This window comes from Toxoplasma gondii, chromosome X (genome assembly GCF_000006565.2).
Source record: "Toxoplasma gondii ME49 chromosome X, whole genome shotgun sequence".
In the NCBI taxonomy this organism is placed as follows: domain Eukaryota; phylum Apicomplexa; class Conoidasida; order Eucoccidiorida; family Sarcocystidae; genus Toxoplasma; species Toxoplasma gondii.
In genome coordinates this window covers 5,029,442-5,040,962 of record NC_031478.1, presented here as the reverse complement: position 1 = coordinate 5,040,962, position 11,521 = coordinate 5,029,442, and the positions used below count along the sequence as shown (strand labels likewise).

General features: G+C 49.4%; 1 protein-coding gene across 1 annotated transcript; it reads right to left on the bottom strand.

Moving 5' to 3' along the window:
• Positions 1–2,404: 2,404 nt before the first annotated feature.
• On the bottom strand, positions 2,405–8,265 carry TGME49_235670 (hypothetical protein). Its single transcript, XM_002368921.2, has 3 exons — positions 6,164–8,265; positions 5,231–5,548; positions 2,405–4,774 (listed from the first exon to the last, which is right to left on the bottom strand). Exons 1-3 carry the CDS (start codon positions 6,583–6,585, stop codon positions 3,838–3,840), a joined length of 1,677 nt encoding a protein of 558 aa, XP_002368962.1. The 5' UTR covers positions 6,586–8,265; the 3' UTR covers positions 2,405–3,837.
• Between the last annotated feature and the right edge of the window lie 3,256 nt (positions 8,266–11,521).

The following is an 11,521-nucleotide window of genomic DNA, read 5'->3' as shown; positions in this document are numbered from 1 at the left end:
CAATATATATATATATATATATATATATATATACATATATATATATATATATATACCTTTACGAACAGATACATTTATAAACGCATACAAGTATATAAATATATATACCTTTACGAACAGATACATTTATAAACGCATACAAGTATATAAACATATATACCTTTACGAACAGATACATTTATAAACGCATACAAGTATATAAACATATATACCTTTACGAACAGACACATTTATAAACGCATACATGTATATAAACATGTATACCTTTACGAACAGATACATTTCTAAACGCATACAAGTATATAAACATATACACCTTTACGAACAGATACATTTATAAACGCATACAAGTATATAAACATATATACCTTTACGAACAGATACATTTATAAACGCATACAAGTATATAAACATATATACCTTTACGAACAGATACATTTATAAACGCATACAAGTATATAAACATATATACCTTTACGAACAGACACATTTATAAACGCATACATGTATATAAACATGTATACCTTTACGAACAGATACATTTATAAACGCATACAAGTATATAAACATATATACCTTTACGAACAGACACATTTATAAACGCATACAAGTATATAAATATATATACCTTTACGAACAGATACATTTATAAACGCATACAAGTATATAAACATATATACCTTTACGAACAGATACATTTATAAACGCATACAAGTATATAAACATATATACCTTTACGAACAGATACATTTATAAACGCATACAAGTATATAAACATATATACCTTTACGAACAGATACATTTATAAACGCATACAAGTATATAAACATATATACCTTTACGAACAGACACATTTATAAACGCATACAAGTATATAAATATATATACCTTTACGAACAGATACATTTATAAACGCATACATGTATATAAACATGTATACCGTTACGAACAGATACATTTATAAACGCATACAAGTATATAAACATATATACCTTTACGAACAGATACATTTATAAACGCATACAAGTATATATATATATATATATATATATATATATATGCGTATGTGTGTGTAAGTACGAATCGATGTAGGCACGTGGGAAGCGGAGATGCGTCTGCGTAGAGAGAGACAGCTCCTGTTTGAATGCGCGCTGAGGAGTAGAATGCGGAGTCGCTTCTGCAGTGGTTGTCCGTGTGGAAAAAAAGCAGCGAGCCAGCGACGCAAGCTGTTGAGTTAAGGAAGGAGAAGAGAGACCAGTAGGCAGAAACGAAGACACAGAAGAAAGACAATGGAGAGGAGCGCAAGGTGAGGCGACAAAGATGAGAATGAAGAGCGACACAAGAGAGGAGCGAGACATGAGAAGGACCAGAGTGATGAGTCGAGAAGCGTGATAAAGAACACTGAATGAGAAACAAGGAAGTCTTAGAACCAACGCCGCCGGCAGAGCGTTTCTGCCCGCAGACGATTCGAGTTTTTCGGTTCGGTGGAACAGAGTTCTTGTCCACGTCAAGGAAGTTTACCAGTGGGAGAACACTGTGCAGGCGGCATTTCACGCACTGAAAGGCGAGCACAGAACTCTTTTCGTTTCTCGAGAAAACAGAGCCTTGCTCCTTCTCCCCATCTCCCGTCCTCCCTCGCTTCCAGTGCAGGGGGCTGCGAGCCTCCAGGAAAAGCCTTCACTTTCCGGTCTCGCTCCTCTCCGCGCTAGAGGACCAAATACGCGCCTTCGACACACATGCACGAAACATCCACTTACACGCGAGAAGCAACTGTGCTTGCGTGACCAGAAATAAGTCACGAAACCGAAGTGAAAACGATCTTCAACTCCACAGGGCCACTGTCTACATATGCATATATTTATGCATATACATATATATACATATATATATACATACATATATATATATATATATTTACATGCATAGACATATATGCACACGTGCATGTGGGTTTGTGTAAGGGGATGCATGTGGGAAGTCGGAGGAAGAATGTTTCGTGATTCGAGTTGAGGGATATTAAACGAAACGGCGGAAACAAGCGAGACGGAGGAGGAGAGACGCCAGGACCTCAGCGCCTTTCTTTGTCTTTTTTCATGACAGAGCAAACGCAGAGACACACCGCCGGGCAGGGGAAAACGGGAGGGAGACGGAACTTGATATTCTTCTCTCTGAGTCTGCACAGCTGTGAAGGGCGCGTCCACGAACTCAGCAGCCGTCGGTGGAAACGCACCTCCCTTTTATGCAAAATCAGGTCACTCCCGGGCAAGATCGTAGAGGCATGCACTATATATATGTATATATATAATCTGTATATACATATGTTTATGCATGAAGACATACAGTTATGCATAATATATATATTTATATATATATAAATTTATTTGAGTACACAGATGTGTATGTCCATCTACATCTATGAAGATGCACGCATAATATGCATGCGGCTCTCCGTGGACGGATACACGTGGATGTACAGTGCATGCATGTGGAGATTTCTCCACGGATATGCATCTTTAGATCTTCGTCTGACCGGGCGTAGGAAGCAACGCGGGATGGACGACTGTCACCGCGACTACGCCTGAATCTTTTCCTGGACCTCGAGAAGACGTGGAGAGACCTGGAGTTTTCCTCAGAAGCTCAGGAGGCGTTCGGCGGCCCTCGTGCGTCAACACAACGAACTGGACTTAAACGACAAACATGCATTTCTGCGCGGCATGTCGAAAGCCTACTCCATTGATCACTGCCCCGAGTCCCCGAAAACAAAATTCAAAGTGCTTCCCCAAAGTGCCTCCATTCCCCGAGCCAACAGCCTTCCGTCCCCCCCGAGCAAGTGGGGAACCGCTTGCAGAGCCTCGCGCCCTCCGAAAGGGCACCAAGGGCTTCTGTCCATGTCTCGACAGAGATGCGCCGCGGTGCCTGCAGTGGGGGGAAATGCGTATATAAATTCACGTACGGAACTGAACATGCTTGCATGCATGCGTGTGTGTGTGTGTGTCTGCAGAGAGCGAAACATGCAAACATGCATGCATACAAGTATATGCACAGGTCCGTCGTGGACAGGTAGGTTTGCAGGCGCATTCGCTTGCGTCGAGGAGGCGCAGGTGACCTTAGATCGGGAAGAAGTTGAAAAGCCTTCGGATGTTTTAGAAAAGAAATCTGGTCGCAGCAGGCGAACATGGAAAACGATTTCCACTGCATTTCTAACAACGCAAGGAGTCAAAAAACTGTGCTAACCAAGAGACGCACGCAAGAGCCAGGTGCCCAATCCGGAACGTCCATAATATACATATATGCATATATGTAGATAAACATCTCTGCAGAGATGACCCCCAAGGCAAAAGCATTGGTACACGAACGCGTTGTCGCGTTCAAAGAAGTCTCGAAGGCGACGGTTTGTACTCTTCGTTACAGTGGAGTTCCCATCGCTCGGGGAGGTGGGGAGGAGGGCGCAGAGGACGCGCTTATAGAAGACAGAACGACGGTGAGAAAAAGGCATCGACAAAGCCGATTTGTTCCTCTTCCAGAGGAACAAGCCCAACCGTCAAGGACCTCTGCACGCATCCCCGCCCCTCTTCCTCTTCTCCTCTAGGACTGCCCACGCAACTCCACTCGCGTACTTGCGCAGACAAGACAACAGGTATTCCAGTGTGTGGGGAGGTGTGCGCGAGACCCGGTATTCAGTCCCTGCGTATCCGTTTTTTTTCGGAGAAACCCAGACAAAGCAGAATTCTTTCGGATCTTGTTCTCTGCTCGTCCACGCGTTGTTCCTCGAGTTAAGAGGAACCCCACACGATTCCTCCCGGTTGGACGCTCTTCATTTGCTTCCTTCCCTAAAACCTAGGCAACAACTCTGCTGCGTTTGGCGGCCGGTTCTTGCCCGTCTCCACCGTTTGCTTGTCTCTTTTCTTCGCCTTCATCGAGTTCTTCCTTCCGCAGTTCCTCTTCGTCCTTGACGCCTTCTGTGCCTTCTGCCAGCATGTGATCGCCATTCGCGGGCGCCTCGTCATCCGGCGTCTCTCCTCTCTCCGAAACCCTCCCGCCTCGTGCTCCACATGCGTCTTCCTCACAGGCGACAGCTTCTTCAGGCTTCTCCGCAAGCCTTGCGCGATCTCCTGGCGGCGCAGAGGAGTCTCCCCTCACTCCTGCCTGTTCTGCGTACGCGCTGGCGTCCAGGCTCCCAGCCTCATGTGCTCCCGCCGCTGCTCTCCGCGGCTCGACGCTCCCGGGTCGCCCCCTCAGAGTCTCTTCGTTTCTTCTCTTCGCCGAACCGGAAGCTGAGCTGGGAAAGGCCGCAGAAGGCGACGCGGAGGCCGACGTGTGAGAGTAGGAGGCGGCGTAGGCAGCGAACGCAGCTCGGCCTTGTTTGAGCAGTTGATGTTGCTGTCTCCGACTGCTCAGACGCGTACCGGGTCCTGTGGCGAGAGCGTTGGGATCTGCGAGGAAGGGGGAGTCGGGCAATCCGTTCGAGGAAGACGAAAAGCTCCCGCCCTCGGCGAAGAATCCCCGAGCGCCGCGAACTTCCTTCTTGTCCCCCTCCAAATTCTCCTTGAATTCCGCCTCCTCTGAAAGACTCGGAGCGCCGCGCCGCCCGTTCGATGCGTGTCTCCCTTGGCCCTGCCGCGCGCGCAGGAAGTCGCAGAGCGCAGGCGCAGGAGCGTCCGGAAGGAAGTTCCGAAACTGCAAGCCAGGCCGCCAGTAATTCAAAAACCGCGACTCACAAATTCCGTAAAACTGCCAGGCCCCGGGCAATTTACTCAACTTCTGGCACTTGCACCTGCACAAAAAACGCGAGAAAAAGAAAAGAACTCACATATCTACAGTACTCCAATTCACACAGAGAATGCGATGTGCAGGCTGTCATATATATATATATATATATACATATATGTATACATATATATATATATATATATATGCATTTTTACATATGAAGAAGTAGAGAGACAGGCGTGAAGGTGCTTCTGTGGAAAGAGGTGAGTACAGGGTTCATGCATGCACATAATGGATTCTGAGAGGGGACTCCGTCACCTCGGCGTTTTGCTTTTTTCTCTGAGAAACATGTCTTGTGTCCGGCACTGAGATACGAAACGACACATCTCTGTCTACCTATCCATACGTATATATATATATATATATATGTATATATGTATATATATATATATGTATATATGCGCAGTCCACCACACTTTGTACAACTTTGCGTTGGCTGACTCTCGCGTCGACAACTTACTTAACGGTGGGATGGTCGTTGTGGCTTCCGCCATCGAGCTCGGTTTCCCAGTGCTTGGAGAGCATGAGCGACTCTGTGAGGAATTTCACGGCGTCTCTCGGAAAGAGGAGAAGCGCCTTCTCCGTGCAACTCACCAGCCGGTACGGATTTTTCGCGCCTCGGAGGTTCCCACTGCCGGCGCCTGGCGCTGCGCCTCCTGGCGAGGCTCCGACCCCGCCGGAAGGCTCTTCCGGCCACTCAAAGGCCTGCGCGAAGACGCGGAGACAGAGGGCCTTCATCAGCAGCGCAGAGAAGTCCGGAGGCAGAGAGCGTCGGCACCTGAAAGAAGAGCGGGAGAGGCGAAACGGTAGGAGTTGAAAACGGCGAACGCTCAAACGACCGCCTCACCTGTGTTTCCACGTGAAGGAAGGCAACCGACTGCGACAGATCGGTGCGAGAGAGAGACCCAAAACGAGCATCAGAAGTCACAGGCAAGAAAGTTCGTGGACATTGCCGGCGATGCAGTTACACTGGAAAGAGAGAGGAAAGCAAACGCGCCATGCGTGAATCTCCAGACGGTTTGCTACACCATCTTTGGTCTCCCTTGAAATATCGAGAGAATCAAAAATCGGTACAACACACAGGTGCATCGTCTCCCGCTATGTAGAGAAGTCAAGGTGACTGTAGCGGTGAAACGAAGCATAGACAGGTTCGCGTAGCATCCTTCGACGCACCGCTGCTTGCACACAAATAAATGAATGTTCATCATCTATGGAAGGCGGAACGTAGAGGTCATTTACACCCACAGGGACATCCAATGTCACGTTGAGATCTACTACGGATCAAGACTGGCGGGTGCGTATCGGGAGGCGCAAGCCTTTAATCGAACAGGTATCGTTCTGTGTCTCCTGTATAGCTTTTTCTGGTAAGCATGCATGCGCTTGTCTGACTCACCACATGCCCCGGATAGATCGCTCGTATTCGTCAACAACCTCAACGATGCCTCCGCCGACCGGGCAATATTCCGCTTGTCCGCTGCCTCCTTTTTTCTGCACAGACTCTTCCACGACGACGAGGACGAAGCCGACAGAGGAGGGCGCAGAGAGCATCTCGACGATCTCTTCCGTCTGTTTGGCAGCGACATCTGGATTCGGCTGTCGCGTGAGTTCATCTCGAGGATTCGACCGCGTGCAGGAGAAGGAGCGGTTCTTCAAAATTTTCTCATAGATGCCCTGGCGAGTTTTCTCCGCGTCCGCGACGTTCACAATTGGCAAACGGAGGACGAAGGAGCGCAAATGAAGAGCTGCAAATACAGCCTCTGTGCGGCTGTTGATCAGCTCCTGTTGGGCTGCGTACGAAGTGGACGACAGCGACATGGTGGTGAGGAATAAGAGAGGAGACAAAAAGCAATAAGACGGCTGCCGAAGCCAGAGGCGACGAAGGGGAAGAGCGCGTACCGCGCGGAAAAAAGAGTGAAACTTTGGATCGAAAGACGCAGGCAGGACTGCAGGACTGAAACTTAAATCTCTCGGGCAGGGGAGACACCACAGAGAGGCGGATGGCGACAGAGGGTCGGCAAAGACGACGGACGCCCCGAACAAAGCGAGTTTCTGGAGAGGCGTGGAAGCAGAGAAAGAGGGAGAAATGAAGGTGAACAGATCGACTTGAGGAAGAAATGTTCACACGAGAGATCCACGGCGTCGTCGCGGAAGACTGACACGCAGAGCCAGCCGCGAAAGTTGCCCGTAGAAAAGACGAGAACTCTGGGCGACGGAAGGAAACTCGACAATCGAGGGAAAGACTGCGAGAAAGGAGTCAGAGCCTGGAGCGAAAAAGGACTGCAAGCGGCGACAGACAATGGCGGAAGCGAAGTTTCAGGTGGAGGGAGACTGGGATGTGAGACGCGGTTCAATGAAGCATGATGTGAACAGAAACCAGGCAAAAGGCGGTCTGTTCGCCGCATGAGGGCAGTGGCCGTTCTGATGATCCCTTGGCAGCGTCAGGGGAAAGGGCATATTGTTTTGACCGCGCTGTTTCTCCGAGAATTCCGAAAGGATGGTGCCGGTGTTGCCGGCGGCAGAAAGGGCGCTCTAGGGGCTGCCTGTCAGGCGACGGTTTCTCCAAACGTCGCGCGGAAACAAGGGAAAAGACGCAGCGGACACCGGCTGGTGGTCCCTCCAGCAGACCTATGCCCAACGAAGGCTTTTGCAAGAGGTCTGGTGACAACGGAGGAATCGCGGCCAGAGAGCACGTGCGTTTTTACCCTTGCATCATCTTTCTGCGGATCGACGGCCGATCCACTGGTTGTTTCGAGGTTCCCGGAAGACAGCAGCACAGCAGTTCACGGTTGTTCCATGTGTTTCATTGGAGACAAAAGAATGCTGAGAATTGGGAGGAAGGAACGCTCCGCATCGGGCTTCCTTCCGCGACGATGTCGAGTTGGTCGGGCGGTTGAGCGGAGAACAACGAGAGCGGGAAAAGTGCACGTCGGCGGGATGAGTGCAAGAGGAACGGAAAACGACAGCGACTGTCCCTGGCGACGAGAGTCAAGAGTGCATGGACTTTCTCTTGAGTTAGAAGCCGGGAGAAAAAGTCTGGTGTGCTTCGAGAGCGGACGCTGCGGAATCTTGAGCGCGTTTCCTCGCGACAAAGGCGGAAAACGCTGCACACTCACTAAAGTGCGGGTCCCAGTTTCTAGCAGTGTGGCGGAAAAGGCAAAAGACGCTCGAATCGACGCGGAACCAGTTCCCTACAAACTCTTTGACAAGTGAGGCTCTTCTCGTCGAGCCGTGTGCTGGTTTTCTGAAAAGGCTTCTTCTGGAGGAGAAAGACGGAGGAACAAGACACAAGCGGAACGAGTACGGACACAAGTGCACAGCGCGCGACCCAAGATGCGGCTACGCTGCCTCCCCGAGAGCTTCCCCCAGTTCTTTCACCTTCTTTTCCCCGTTTTTGACTCACGCAACGCTCCTCGTTCCTCGCGCTCCTCAAAAGCCACCAACTGGAAGAGAAAAGAGTGCACCTCGCCGCACAGTCTCAACGATTCGCTGCACTCCCAACTCTCACCCCCAGTGCACTTCTTTTGGCGGCGGGCGGCTGTGGTCGAGATTTAGCCCCCCAGAGCAGAGCCGGAGAGAGAGGCAGACAGACGGGCACAGTCACGAGCAAAAAGAAACAGCGAGAAAATGTGAACTTGTCAGCACGAAAGAGGCGAGGTCGCCCCCCTTTCCTTCTCGATGGGTCGAGGAAGAAGTCCGCGCCAAACGAAAGAGCCGGTTTTCAAAGAAACCGGGCGCAAAGCGACAAGTGGGGAGCGAGAGGAACTGCGGAAAAACGTTTGAGTTGAGAGACCGTCTGTGCTCCGCAGCCTGCTGGCTTTCTTTCGGTGTGTTTGCGGAGGGAAACCGAAGAAACGCGCACTGCGACGCTGTGCATCCGTCGGAACTGACAAGCCATGACATGTTTCTCGTGACTTTGAGCTCTAACGAAGTGCGTCGCTCCCCCTTATAACCACAGCAGGTGTCGGCAGCTCTTTTCCCTCACAGTTGTGTTGGAGTTTCACGCGCCTTCTTCTTGCATTTAAATGGTTCTCACACCCCTGAAGGCGTAGACACCGCGCCAAAGAACCTCTTCGCGACTCATAATGGGCCATTTACAAAAGTAGGAGAATCCCCTTCTTTTCCACACACACACACACGCCCTCGCTGTCACAAGATCGAGGCGAGACGTAAGCGGGAGAAGCACACAACGCAAACACAAACATTTAGCTGAAGTGACCGAGAAGACGGTCACACAAATGTGAAAGAAACACCTCTAGTTGAACGCAACTCGAGAACGAAGGTAAAAATGAATTTCATCGGTAACGGAACAGAACAGATGCGGGTCCGTTGGGCGTGTAAGTGAGGCACTCACAAAGGCCAAGTGAGGGTAAAGCAGACTCCATTGCATCCGAAGAAAGAAAAGGTTTTTCGTGGATCTCCCAGCTCAAAGCGGTTTGTCTGTGTGCAGGAGTTCTGTCAGTCAGTGTTTTCTCAATACCGAGAGAAAAAGGGCAAAGAGAAACTGCTGCTTACACGACAAATGTTTGTGGAAGGGAACATCACGTGGAAAATCGGTTGAAATAATGAGCTCCAGCCTGAAACGTGTCTAGTCTACTTCGTACGTTCAACTGTACGGATCGCCACAAATCGCCCGCCAAGGATATTCGGCGTTCTGCTCGAAGTCCCTGTCGTGAAGACCTGAGTTCGACTACTTACTTGGATCTTGAAGGTCTCTGTTTACCGGATCCAACCGTTGTTGTGAACTGTTTAGCTGTTCCCTAAAGGAACACCAGAGCTAAAATGTTCACAATCATAGCTTCAGTGCTCAGAACTGCCTGGTGCTGCACATGTCCGTGCATCTGGTCACGAGCGTTTTGCGTTCGCTCCGAATCTTCGACTGACAAGCTCCTTTCAGTCGACAAACAGTGAGGCGACAGAAGCGCGGGAAAAGAGAGGAGATGAAGAGGCGAAGGCGAAAATAAAAGAGCAGGCTTAAGGAGCATACTCAGGCGGAGGCCGAGGTGCAGGGGATGCCAGGGGGATCAAAGAGGCTTGGCAGAGATGTCTATGAAATAGACATCCGCTCGTCGCGTTTTTTTCGACTTCTGTCACGCTGGTGCTTGTCGCATCCTTGCCCTCAAAATAATCAGAGATTCATGTTGCAACACACGGATTTATTATTAAGTCTCTGTGAAGTGGCAAGTCGACATCAGAACTCCGAGTGTTCGATGGTGTTTTTATTCATTTTACCATCCGAAAAGATCCGAATCATCAGCCCACTGCGGAGGAACGGTCTTCATACTCCCAGTTCCTCCGGGTCCTGCAGTATCCTTCCGGCATTTTTACCTGCATTCTTCGTTCCTGTCTACTTGTCCTTACTCGCCTTTTCTCTCTCCTTTCTGCATAAAGAATCTGCCTGGTGGACAGCAGAAATGGAAGCGTGAAGCTCTCTGTCGATTTACACTTTGCTCCCGAGATGGACGTAGGAGAGAAGAAACAGGACTTCGCCTTTTCATGCCCACATTGCTGCGACGCAAATCTGGAAAACAGAGACATTCCAGTACCCTAAACAGACGGCGAGTTTCTTTCTTGTTGCTGCCGCTCACAGTTGCAGTCATTACCAACAGTGGGACAGCGCGAACTTGAAATCAGTACGGCACTATTAAGGTATACGACAGTGGCTCATCTCCCGGGGATCATAGGAAGCGTACGCCCTCGTTTTTGACTTCTTTCTCGCAGGTGATCCTTCACTTTCTTCTGACGCTCGCAGCATCCCTCCATCACACTCGCAGAAAAACAGCGTGCTGGAGTCGTGAAAACTGTTTCGACTTTTTTCGTCAGAAGATACTTCATCCGGAATCTCTGCAAAACTCATCTTCTCTGTCACGACACAGTTGGGTGTGCGCGAGCCTCAATTTTGCGTTTTGTGAGGGAACTCCTCGAGAATTCAATATTCCCAGACACGACATGCGAGGCAGAGAACCTCAGAAAAAAGGTAAGAGATTCGGCTAGAAATTTCGTCTCGTGAGACGAGAAACAGATAACGTCAGTTCTGCTTTGACAAGACACAGAGAGAAGCCCACTTGGTCGTCAGAAAAACGCAAACCTCTTTTTCTACCTTCCTACATCCCTTCCTCTCTATCTCTCTCTCCTTCCTTCTTTGTACTTCGCTCTATCTTTCTTCTTGTCTCTTCCGACGCCTTTCCACCTCGATTCCTCTTCATCTGTTTCTCGGTCAGTTCAGCTCTGTAAATTTCTCTCCTCTGTCCAGGAAACACAAGAAGAGACTTGCAAGAGAGTCCGAGTGCTTCCCTCGCGTCTCCATGAGCCAGAGAAGGCGCGTTTCTCCACCCTCTTCGAGATGGCCTTGCGCCTTGTTGTATGGATGAAAATTTCCCCTCCTTTTCCTTCAAAAGGGAACTACCGTTTATTGCAAGACACACGCCAAGGGTGTTTTACCTCATACCTTTTTTTTCGTTCTTTGATTTTAAGCTACCGAGGGGGAGACAGGGAATCGAAGGCGGAAGGGTGAGAGAACTGCTGCAGAGGAACAAGTGGAAGAATAAGAAAAGAGGAAAGGGAAGAAAACGGAAAGGAAAAAGTGAAAATGCGAAAGAAAAGGAATGTTGAAGGCGTGAGGGGGTGGTGTGTCTTTCGCGATATAAAGTATTGCATGCATGCGGAAGCGATGAACAAGCGTGCATTGTTTCTCTCATGCTCGTCTGGAGCATCTGAACCTGAGTCCTTTGCTTCGCCTTCCCTCGTCCTTTCT

What these genes read in the sequence shown, in the direction of transcription:
- TGME49_235670 (XM_002368921.2), bottom strand. Translation starts at nt 6,585, where the DNA reads ATGTCGCTGTCGTCCACTTCGTACGCAGCCCAACAGGAGCTGATCAAC. An exon ending in CGATCTATCCGGGGCATGTG is followed by an intron (nt 5,549 to 6,163) that starts GTGAGTCAGACA and finishes CTCTTCTTTCAG; the next exon opens with GTGCCGACGCTCTCTGCCTC. An exon ending in AACGACCATCCCACCGTTAA is followed by an intron (nt 4,775 to 5,230) that starts GTAAGTTGTCGA and finishes TTTTTTGTGCAG; the next exon opens with GTGCAAGTGCCAGAAGTTGA.